The sequence below is a fragment of the Camelina sativa genome, chromosome 11, assembly GCF_000633955.1.
Source record: "Camelina sativa cultivar DH55 chromosome 11, Cs, whole genome shotgun sequence".
Classification (NCBI taxonomy): domain Eukaryota; kingdom Viridiplantae; phylum Streptophyta; class Magnoliopsida; order Brassicales; family Brassicaceae; genus Camelina; species Camelina sativa.
Window position 1 is genome coordinate 37,547,804 of NC_025695.1, and position 11,517 is coordinate 37,559,320.

The 11,517-nt window shown below is 32.9% G+C and overlaps 2 protein-coding genes across 3 annotated transcripts in view; one reads left to right on the forward strand and one right to left on the reverse strand.

Moving 5' to 3' along the window:
* The window catches only part of LOC104725400 (Fanconi anemia group I protein homolog), a 6,526-nt gene extending 4,560 nt beyond the window's left edge, over positions 1–1,966 (reverse strand). For both annotated transcript variants that reach the window (XM_019231615.1, XM_019231614.1), the window contains exons 1-5: positions 924–1,966; positions 730–811; positions 439–630; positions 255–319; positions 28–187 (exon numbers count right to left, since the gene is read on the reverse strand). In XM_019231615.1, coding sequence (XP_019087160.1) covers positions 28–187; positions 255–319; positions 439–630; positions 730–811; positions 924–1,942 — 1,518 coding nt within the window. In that variant the 5' untranslated portion in view covers positions 1,943–1,966. The remainder of the gene's footprint in view (positions 1–27; positions 188–254; positions 320–438; positions 631–729; positions 812–923) is intronic.
* On the forward strand, positions 6,548–8,240 carry LOC104725401 (vitellogenin-2-like). Its single transcript, XM_010444065.2, has one exon. The coding sequence runs from the start codon at positions 6,806–6,808 to the stop codon at positions 8,039–8,041; it is 1,236 nt and encodes a 411-aa protein (XP_010442367.1). The 5' UTR covers positions 6,548–6,805; the 3' UTR covers positions 8,042–8,240.

Consider the following 11,517-nt stretch of genomic DNA (forward strand, 5'->3'; position numbering starts at 1 on the left):
GGAGAATGCGCAACAGATATAATTTACCTGAAGATCACGGCTGAATTTGATCAGCGGGATAACAGCAGAAACAAGAAAACAGCTGATATTTCCCTCCATGAAAGTGAAATAATCCAATAACTCTTTGAGATGATGGACAAATTCCAACATGATAAGTGAGTATCTCTGGACAAGATACCCTAACAACCTACAAAGTCAACCTCCTTAGCACATGAAAAAATGGTTGACAACCATATCCATTAAACATTACTGACCTTACTATTGGCTTACTCTTTGCGCATTTCAAAGAAAGAATGCGAAACTTGCACTGCTCAATTATCTGCAAAATACGAGTGTTACTCAACTAAGTTTTGTGAAGTTACAGTTGCAATCTACAGTTGGAATGTCAGTCCCTAAAAGCACTAAAATTAAGGCATCAGTAAACAAACAGTTATTAACCTCGTTTCTTGTCATATCATGGGCTTCAAATAGGGCTCCCAGAATCTGAATGCTAAGCTTCTCAATACCCAGTACACCATTAGAATCACCAAAATCATTGGATCTACCTTCTTCAACAGATTCTAACAACATAAAGCCAAACTGAATAACACTTGGAACCACATGCTCCCTCCCATATCTGCACTCACTAACCTAATAATATAAGAAAATGTTTTAATCTTCTTACGGTAAGATGTCCTGGTATAATAGACAAAACTCAAATTCCAAAAGTAAAAAAGCAGGGGAACATACAGCTCTTAGCAAGGATTTTTCAACCAATTTGGCATGCAGGAAACTCTCTTCCTTAAGCTCATCAGGTAGCCACTTGCAACCTCTGCATACGATTAACAAAAACATTTGGTAAAAATGTATCGCAACACCCTCAACATGTAAGAGAAAGTATCCATAAAAAATCCTCAGTGATTCTGTTTGGAACTACTACTTACTTGGAGAGTCTGTAATCGTTGTACGCAGTAAGCAAAGCCGTTCTCAAACCCCCCAAGGAGCTCTCACCGAATTTTCTGACTCTAGCTACAGAAAACAGAACCGCTACTGTAAAATGATTGAACGCTCTAAGATCAGATTTGACAAACGCTACAACCTCTAGCCCCAACGAAGGATCCTGCTTCACTGCGAAATTCACATGAAGAAGAACAGTTCCTTCGATCTGTCTAACAACAGAAGCTACTCTAGTCTCAGCTTTAGACCCAAAAAAACCAACAACACCTCCAATCACTTCCCTCTTGCAAAAACCTTTAGAAGCAAGAACCAACAATTGATACACAAGTGAAGGCAGATCTTGCAAGTCTATACACTTAATACCAGCAAACACCTTCTCCACCAACTCACTCTTTCTCCCTTTATCCAGAAATGAAAACTCCTTTGCTAGAGAAACCATTTTCGTTAACAACCCTTTATTCCATACACAATTAAGAACTCGATCAATCGCCAAATTAACGAAATCTATTTCACTAGCTTTAGCTTCTCTCGGATTCCGCAATAAATCAAAGCACACAGGCATTAAATCAAACAGCTGGGCTTCATCCACTCTAGACACACCTGATAAGATCGAATCGACTACAGATTTCACCTCTTTAACGTGCAAGTAGGGTAAGAGAGTACCGAAGAGCTGAACCGTCTTGAGTGAGTCCGAATCGCTTGGGATTTTGCCGGAATTGAAGATTTGGGTGTAGGAGATGAGAAGAGAGGCGAGGAGAGAGGAGAGAGACGGAGTAGTCGGGGAGAGAGAGATTAAAGATAGAAGAGAGATCACATACTCAGAAACTGGTTTCGACGGCGACGGTGAAGAAGAACGAGATTTGAGGTATGAGAGAAGCGAATCGTGGGAAGACGGAGAGAGAAGATAAGGTGGAAGAGAGTATCCGGTTTGACAATGTTGGTACTGCGCTAAACGGATGATATCGTTGTCGGTGAGAGGTCTCTGAGTCGGATCTTCACCGGTCATTTTTTTCCCGGCGGGATGAATTGATTTTTCGAAAACTTTTCGGGGAAAATAGTTTTAGGTTTTATTTTCATTTACACGGGAGAACTTATTTGGGCCCTATTTTTTGGGCCTTAAGAGCCTTGAGCAATCTTTGACTTTTGTATTGTACGGAGATATTTTATTTTCGTAATAATTTTCTGTGGCTAATTTACTTTTATTTTGACAATGGCTAATTTACTTTTATTTTGTTTTCAGTTAAATTTTAGCTCTGCATAAATCTAGTTAGCTACATGGAGGAAGTTCAAAATTTTGAGTTGAGGACTGTTGAATAATACGTTTAATAAATTGATTAGACTATTTCTAATCTATTGCTTTATTTTAAAAAAATAATAGTTAAAAACTCCATTTTGGAATTAGGTTTTTTACAGATTAGTATTAGATAGTCTTGTTAGATTTCGATTTCGTTATATGGTTTGGAGTTGAACAATTCGACAAAATGATAATCATTTTTCTCAAGATATATATTTATACCTTTTTCAAAAAAAAAAAATATACATATATATATATATACTTATAGACAAATCCCATACCCACGGATAAGCTTTTTTTTTTTTTTTTTTTTTTTAAACCCACGGATAAGCTAATGTTTCCCATCTCTTGATCTTAAGTTTCTTTTTCTTTTAGGGGTCTATAACATGAATCCACTTGGTAGTTGCCTAGTTGGTAGTTGGTAAGAATTACAAATTTACAACGGTGACCAAATTGATTTGACAGTATATTAAATAAGATCATTTGTGAAGATGTTCTCTTTACGTTAAGCAAATGAAATGGCGGTGATGTTTGGAGCGAGCTCGTACTTTTGAGAGCTAGTCGTCCATGCAAATTAGCCTTTAATAATATAGACTATATAGCTTCTTCTCTTATTTTTAATTCATCTCGGTTTTTCTATCGAGTTACACTATTACGTGAAGGCAGCAACTGTATTTTATTATTATATATATATATATACATACTCCCACTCATAATTTTTGACCTATACTATATCATATAATGAGTTTCACAGCGATTGCAACTGCCACCAAAAAATGTTTTGCTGGAATCTAACATAGACTTTTCAACCATTTTCAAAAAATTAAATTTGTCAAGAGTGTTTTTGTTAATTCCGTTCATTTGGTGCAGATGTATGAGTGATAATTCGTGTAATATTAACTATGTATCAATCCGCACTATGTGCAAAATAAATATATACAGATAAAATTAGAGTTATGTATAAATTTATTTTCTATGATCTAAAATTTATTTTAAAAATATACATATCTATAAACCGTGAAAATATTTTTAGGTTAAACTATTATGTATCAACTAAATATATATATAATCCGCTCTTTTGTTAATCTATGCAATATTTATTAAATTTTTTTTATTTATTTTATATAAGAATATGTTTTATCCGTAAAATATTATACCAATGGTATTAAATAAGTCAATTCCCTATAATAATGATTATTGTGATAATTTTATATTGGAAATTTTAAATATGTGAATAGTAATCAATTTTTTTAATACGTGAATAATTTTCGGTTTTGAAAACTTTTTAGATCTAATGATTTTATATTTTAATAATTAAATATATTATAAAATGATTAAAATAAATTTTAAATTTGAATGTTTGAATTTTTTAATTAATTGTAAAGGAATATTCCTTAATCATGCAAAAGCAATTATGGGTAAATACTAAATATCCATAAAAAGGAGAGCAATAAATTCATTGGTGTCATGAGCTCTCTAACGACGACACATCAACATTTTCTTGAAAATATTTTTCTATTAATATATAGGGGATATGTGTGTTATAATATTATATTTAAATAATTCTGTTTACATTAACAAAAATGTGTGTTTTGATATTTAATATTTCTTTATTGACGATATTTTATTTTCTTTAAAGTATTTATCTCAACTTACGCTTTTCTTTTGTGTTGTGGCGCAGGTAAAGACAAAGTGTAATCGTGGAATCAAGGTTATGAAGAGGAGGATGTTCTAGAGGCTCGATTGTTTGCTCTGTGTCTTTGATAGGATGTTAGAGTGGAACTTAGTGGTCTAGAACGGATGCTAGGACTGCTGGTTTTATGATTTGTTTTATGTTCTAGATTGTTGTTGGAATTAATATTATATTATTTCTTTAATTGTTATTGATTATTGGAGTTGCTTATTTGTTATCCGTTGTTGTTATTGATTGGGGTAGGTTGCTAGTGAGTATGAGATAACTAGATATTAGGATATTAAAAAAAAACGAGTCGGGTTGTTTTATCCCTGTCTTGATAAACCCAACAACCAACTTCAAATCCACCTCAACCTCCAACCTCGTTATACGGCTCTTCCACGCAATATAAATACCATAGTAGACCCCTAAAGCTATGCCAACGGTGCGGAACACCTTTCTATATTCAAGACAAACCCTCCACACCATTCACCAGCTTCATTTGGTAAAACCCCACCAACAGTCGCCAACCTTGGATTCCCAAGCGAAGCTCCATGAGTATTCAGTTTGTGCCATCCCAGTGTTGAAGGCGAACATTGGATCAGTCTATGCACCCGGTTTCCTCACTGAGATCCCTTCCCACAGACTCTTCTCGCTGCTATGATCTCCTTGATCAGCTTATTAAGAAACTTAACTCTATCCGGCCAAGTTCGATTCTCCCCAAATATATATTAACAACTAATTTTAACTTTTTCAAAATTAAAGTAATATACATTTATGTTTAGATTTAGTATTAAAATTATGAATTTTAGAGATTTAAGATTTCAGATTAAAAATTTAAATTTAAAGGCTTAAAAACTACTAAAATTTAGTGTTTAGATTAAACTCAATATAATATAAAATATAATTAGATATGTACATAAATTTTAAAAATTAACTAATTTCCCACCACTTTTGTGAGGAATATATAAACCTTTTGTCAAATAGAAAAAGAAAAAAAAGCAGACGTTTGACCAACACAGATAGAGAATGATGTAAAGTTCTACATGTCGATCAAGAGGTTCTCATAGCTGGGATTTGATCTTTTCAGTATTAGTGTTGGCCTCTTTTGTGTTAGTATTTGTTTTCGTGTCATTAGGTTAATTTAGATGGTTTAAGAGATGATTTCACTCTGAGTCGTGGTGTGTTATCTATTTCGCGGTGGTTAAAAAATGCAATGGTCCTCAATTAGGTAGCGTTGGATCCGCTAGTGTTCCAGGTTGTACTTGATCAACCATTGCATTTGTTTTGGTCCAAGTCTTTAGAGGTGAATGTAACGTGCTTTTAATTTGGTTGTATCATTTTGGATAATGAAAAGTTGATGTTAAGAAAGAAAAAAAAAACTGAAAAAATAATCAGTGGACATAAAAATTAGAAGACGTTTCTATGAAAGAGACGAGACAACATTACAAATTCACTCACAATAGTGGAAATAACAAGCTCAAAAAGATATAAAAATTCAATGGTGTACTGGACCACTCCTTCTTCTCCATATCTTGTCACCTTTTGGTCAAATACTACAAAAATACAATAAATCAGCGGGTCATCCAATTAAATACTGAATATCTGGTTAGTCTCCAAGTAAATACAGATAAAATGATATAATACACAACATATTGAACGATTTACATATAGTCGATTTGTTTGAAAAGTAATTAACAATATAAAAAAAATATTCTGATCACATTTTTTACATCAAAATTTTGTTTTAGGTTTTGAAAGAATGTTATTGTAAACGTTAGCAGCTTAATCCAACCTTAGAGTTATTTTCTAATTTAATATGTCATTGATAAAAAAAAATAAAAAATAAAAAAAAATTTCTCACGATTCAAATTTATTTATATGTAAAATGATATGTAATTGATATATAAAGAATTTTTTACATCTATTTTCTTGTATTAAAAAAATATTTGGTACACACATTGTTTATATTTTTTTTGAATGCATCAATATGATTATGAACTAGTACTAAAATTTATTAACAGAATAAAATCGGTTCAATTCACAATTTTGTCAATCTCAACCGTCGTAATTATTTGAATCTTAAGTGAATGTTACGGAAAACATTAATCTGTGGTTTAGTGTACACTAATTTTGGATGAACAACATACTGCCACGAACCATATATCTTTTATATATAAAAGTAGTCAATAGTTGGTCGACAATAATTTATTTTTTATTCACATTACTACAAATTATAATTTGTGAATAGTAAACAAAAATTAGCTTAATCATGAACAGATAAACTAATTTGTCGGTTCATACCGCCATAATAACCAGTAGAACCTTAAATAGTTATTTTAAAATAATATTTTTCCATGGCTGAACAATTTTTTACATTAATACTACAAAGTAAAGTGAATTAACTAAGATAAGCTAGGTGGGAGGATTTAAAGCAACAACCGAAATAGTAGAATAAGCCACGTTGGTGTAGTAGGGTTTACACACTGGACCAGAAAACCTTTTTGGTCCATCCCAAACCTTGTAAGTAACTGAGTATTATAGAGAGAAACAAAATAAAGATTAGTGTTATAAACCTTTTGGAAGATTTGAAGAGCTGAGAAACATACAATATATATATATATATAAACCAAAACAAAAATAAAGAAAAAGAGAGTAAAAGAGGCCACAAACAAGTCAGTATCCCACGTGCATCTGGGAACTCGACCCCTCTCTCTGCCACAACCCTCTCCTCTTTCTCCTTCTTCATTTCTTCCATTTCTCTCTCTCTCTCTCTCTCTCTCAAAAGAAGAGACACAAATAATACTGAAAGCTCAAAGCTTTCCCATCTCTCACACACAGAAACAGAGCCCAATTTAAAAGAAAAAAGAAAACAGAGGAAGTAAGTTTTGGTCTGGTCAGCAATGGTGGAAGTGAAAGATCAAGACATGGGTGATGGGATGCAATGTATAAACCACCCATTTACTAAAAACCCAGGTGGGATCTGTGCTTTTTGTCTTCAAGAAAAGCTTGGGAAGCTCGTAACTTCATCTTTCCCACTCCCTAAACACCTCGTTTCCTCTTCTTCTTCTTCGTCTCCTTCCTTCAGATCTGACTCTGTAGGTAGCACAACCACTGCCTCCGCCTCAAATCTTTCAGCTTCTCTCTCTCTTTCCGTTTCCGGAGCTAGAAATGTCGCAGACAACAACAACAACAAGCTTCCGTTTTTGCTGGCTAAGAAGAAGAAGAAGATGCTTACAACAGCTTCTTCCTCCTCCTCCACTACGGCGAATATTGTCTACAAGAGAAGTCAATCAACGAGGACGACGAAGTCATCGTACGGAGATTCAGATTTGAGCCCTAGAAAGAGGAATGGGTTTTGGTCTTTCCTTCATCTCTACTCTTCGAAACACCATAGTAGCAGCAAAAAAGTTGGAAGCTTTAACCAACCCACAAGCGAGAATGAAACGAAAACAGAGTTGACAGAGTCTACGACTGTGGGATCTTCGTCTTCTTCCTCAGCTTCTTCTTCGATGTCAAAGAGAGCAGTGAATGGAGTTGGTGGGAGTAGTAGTAACAGAAATGGCATTGATGTGATTGTAGAAGAAGATGGGAGCCCTAACATTGAAGTCACACCAAGTGAGAGGAAAGTGTCAAGATCTAGATCTGTTGGTTGTGGAAGCAAAAGCTTCTCTGGTGATTTCTTTGAGAGGATTACAAATGGATTTGGAGATTGTGCTTTGAGAAGAGTTGAGTCACAGAGAGAAGGTAATAATAACAAAGCCAAGGTTAGTAACAACAGTAGTAGTAGTAACCCTAGTAATGGTGTGAGGGAGATGGTGAGATGTGGTGGGATCTTTGGTGGGTTTATGATAATGACATCATCATCTTCTTCTTCATCTTCATCATCATGGGTATCATCATCATCTGCTGAACATCATCACCAACATCAACATCATCATCATCATCATCATAATCATAACATGGGTCATGGTGGAGGAAGGAACAGAAGCTGGGGTTGGGCATTTGCAAGTCCAATGAGAGCTTTCACTTCTTCTTCCTCTGGTAAAAGAGGTCGTACAATTTCAGATTCTACAACAAGCAAGAACACAACTCCAAACTTGGGTGCAATTCCTTCTTTGTTAGCCGTGAGTAGCTGAGTAATAAAATTTTAATCTTTGTGTTCCAATAAGTGCTTTTTATTAATCTTTAAAACAAGAAGAATACAGTAATAATTAGTTATCTTTTTAATCATTGTGTTTATCTTTTTAGGTGTTCTTGAAACATTTGTTGATGAGTTTTTGATAATCCTAATAGTATTGTAATGTTACACTACTCTCCCTTCTATGTTCATCATCATATTTTGTCCAACAAGGTACTTAGGATACTTTTTCGTTTATTTGTCTTTTTCTCTTTGATTATTTTAGTCTTTAGATATTGTTTCCCTAATCTCCTTCTTTTGGATATATCTGTCGTGCTTTATGTTGTTTGCAATAACTACATCTTGTACAATGGTAAATATCTTGGTTTTGGTTTAGATTCAATACCATGTAATTTTTTCTCTGATAAACCATATTCTATATGGTATTGCTTTATTTGTTAAATTACACCTGAAAAAAAACTCATATTGTATTCATGTTTTTGCCAAAGCTTTGGCTTTTTGTCAATTTTGTATTTTTTTTTAAAATTCTATTTTCTTTCTCTAATCTCTCTTAGAAACAAAACATGTGTCTTGCTTGCTTTATGTTGTGAATTGTGATTATGATGTGTGTTTTAGAAGTATTAATTAAATTAGTAACCAAAAACCAACTGGAAAAGCCAGTCAAAGAGGGAAATCTCTGATGGAGTTTGACTAGCTTTTAAGTGTGTGTTTTGTGAGATAGATGAGTGAATCAAAAGGCACATGCATTATGATTCCCTGGTCCCCCAAATAAAATTCCATTTCTTTTTTTGTATCTCTTGTGACCCACAAAATTTAGGCATTAATAAACGGTTGCACTGCTCTACATACATCACTGGTCACCTAATCTTCAAAAACCCAACACAGTGCAAATTTGGTTTCACATCGATATTGTTAAGTAGATTAAGGACAAAAACATATACCGAAGATTTTGTTATTATGTAACGTGTAGAAGAGGACATGAAGGGGTCCATGAGATGAAACTACATATGAAGGATTCTGCAAAGCCAAAGAGACAGGGCAAAAAGCTCTCCTTCTCATTTCCTCTTTTCTTATTTTTATTTTGATTTATTTGTATTTTTCCTTGTGGAATCATATAGACCCAAAACCACATAGATGAATTAACAGCAGATCACGTGTTGTTAGATAAATCATAAATATTAGTAGGATTGCTTAAGATAGATTAAGATCTCAATAAAAAATACAACTACTAGGCATGTTCTTAACTTGCTCCAACTTCATAGAGCCTAGATATCGTCACAAATACTAGCATGGAAAATTTATAGCTAGACTAGAGAATCATTAAAACATGGAAACGTAAACGGAGGAGAAAAAAAACCAAACAAAAAGGGGCCTAGCTCAGTAAAAACGAGTGTTCTAAAATGCAGCCTACGCAGATGCCTAGACGGCGGTTATACGCTATACGGTGACCGAGTGTTTCGAATTTTAGCTATGCGGTAATTTAGGCGGTTTTAAATAATTTGGACGCCTAATAGTGTTTAGGCGGACATTATGCGATCTACACGAATGCCTGTACGGATTCTAGGCGGTATGTTGACTAAAATGGTTAAAAATACTGTAATTAAATATTTTTTAAAATAATATGTTTGTTTCAAATAAATATTATAATTAGCCTCTAAAGTCTAAACTAATGAAATTTAATTTGCTTCCAAAGTAAGTATAAACTTACATTTTGTCAATTTTACAAGTTTTTGAATGGATTATGTTTTTTTTTTTGGTTTAAAATGTGAGATTATTATAGATTTTAAACTATTTTGATAGATAAGAGTTTATTGAATATAATGTTTGATACTATATTTTTGTTCTATGTTTTTCTAAAATTAAAGTGTATAAGTTTTCATCCTATATATATATGTAAATATTATTTTTATATAAATATATATTCATATATCTAAAATATATAATCTGCCTAGATTCCGCTTAGACACCCGCATATACGGCTAGGCGCTAGGCGTTTGTCCACCGCGTAGCAAGCGCATAACGCGTTTTAGAACACTAGTAAAAACCAATAATGAATTATTAATTTTCATTGCTTCTAAATTGTAATGAACTGTTGTTGTTTGATATGAATTAAAATTTGAGAATCTAACCTAAAGTTAGATCATAATCTAAGAATTCTTGTTTACAATAGTCAATAGTTGCATCCCTCTGATTTTTAGTGTACTCAAATTCGTTTTTAAAGTGCAAAATAATTTATTTTGTTTGGACCACTTGAATTTTTGGGTTTCGGTTTATGTAATAAATTTGTTATAAAATTTGCGAAAATTTTTAGACGGATAGCTTGTAAATAGATGATTAGTCGGTATTGGCTTTTAGCTACGGTTTCGAAAGTTTGGTTACTGTTGCTGATCTAACAAAAAAAAAAAAAAAAATCCGAGGATCAAGTCTTTCATTTTTGTGCAAACTTCTGCATTTACAAATGCATTTAAAAAATAAAATAAATTTATTATTTATTGACAAATATCTTAAAATACCACTAAACTAAGTTTATGTTCCAATTGTACTATCATAATAAAATACCACAAACACTAAAAAGATTTCTAAGGTTTAAGATTTAGTTATGAAGTCTTAAAATTTTCTTTTAGGTCTTTAGGTATTTTCGGAAAATTGTTTTTTACTGCTATTCTGAGAAAAAGATAGTAGTTGTATTTTAAAAATAAAACTCAATTTAGTGGTATTTTGTAAACTACCCTTATTTAAATTATTAGTATCTCTTAGTGTTACAGTATAAAGTTTTTTCCCCGCCTTTTTTTTCTTTCTAAAATAGTGTGTATAATATAAATGCAGGTCATTTGAGCTAATCTATTATTGTCAAAAAATATATAAATGCAGGTCGTGTGAGTTTGGTTTAAACTTCAACAAAATTACAAATGACAAATGACAAAATTACAAAAATGAAACAATCGAATTCGTAATCTGAGTCTGAGTAATATACACGGCCCACACTATTGGACACTCTCTAGTCTCTAGAGTGATTAATAGAACAAAACCATTTTCTTATTAGATTATTCCGGAAATTGCGCTCATCATAAACTTTTACAAATAATTCAAGTCCATAGAATTCGATGATATCGCTACCCCCGGAAAAATTTAATGGTTATTTTGCCGACCCATCTGATTAAATCATGGTGTGACAAGAACATGTTGGGTCTATAAATACTATTCATGGTGATGGGTCAAACTCAAACCCATCCATTTATTACCTCTATGACTTCATGCATGCTCATGTTGTTGCGGTGTAAGTTTCGTCGATCGTTTTCATAGTTATTGCCGAAGCGAACCAGAATCTAAAGTGTCTGTAATTGCCATAACCTACTTGCCATTAATGTGGCCAATTATAATCTGAAAAAAACAAAGATGTTCTGCTACTTCTATTAGAATGGCATGCACTTTATATTTTTATATTCTTTCGCTCCCATTAGTGTTTTTTTTTTT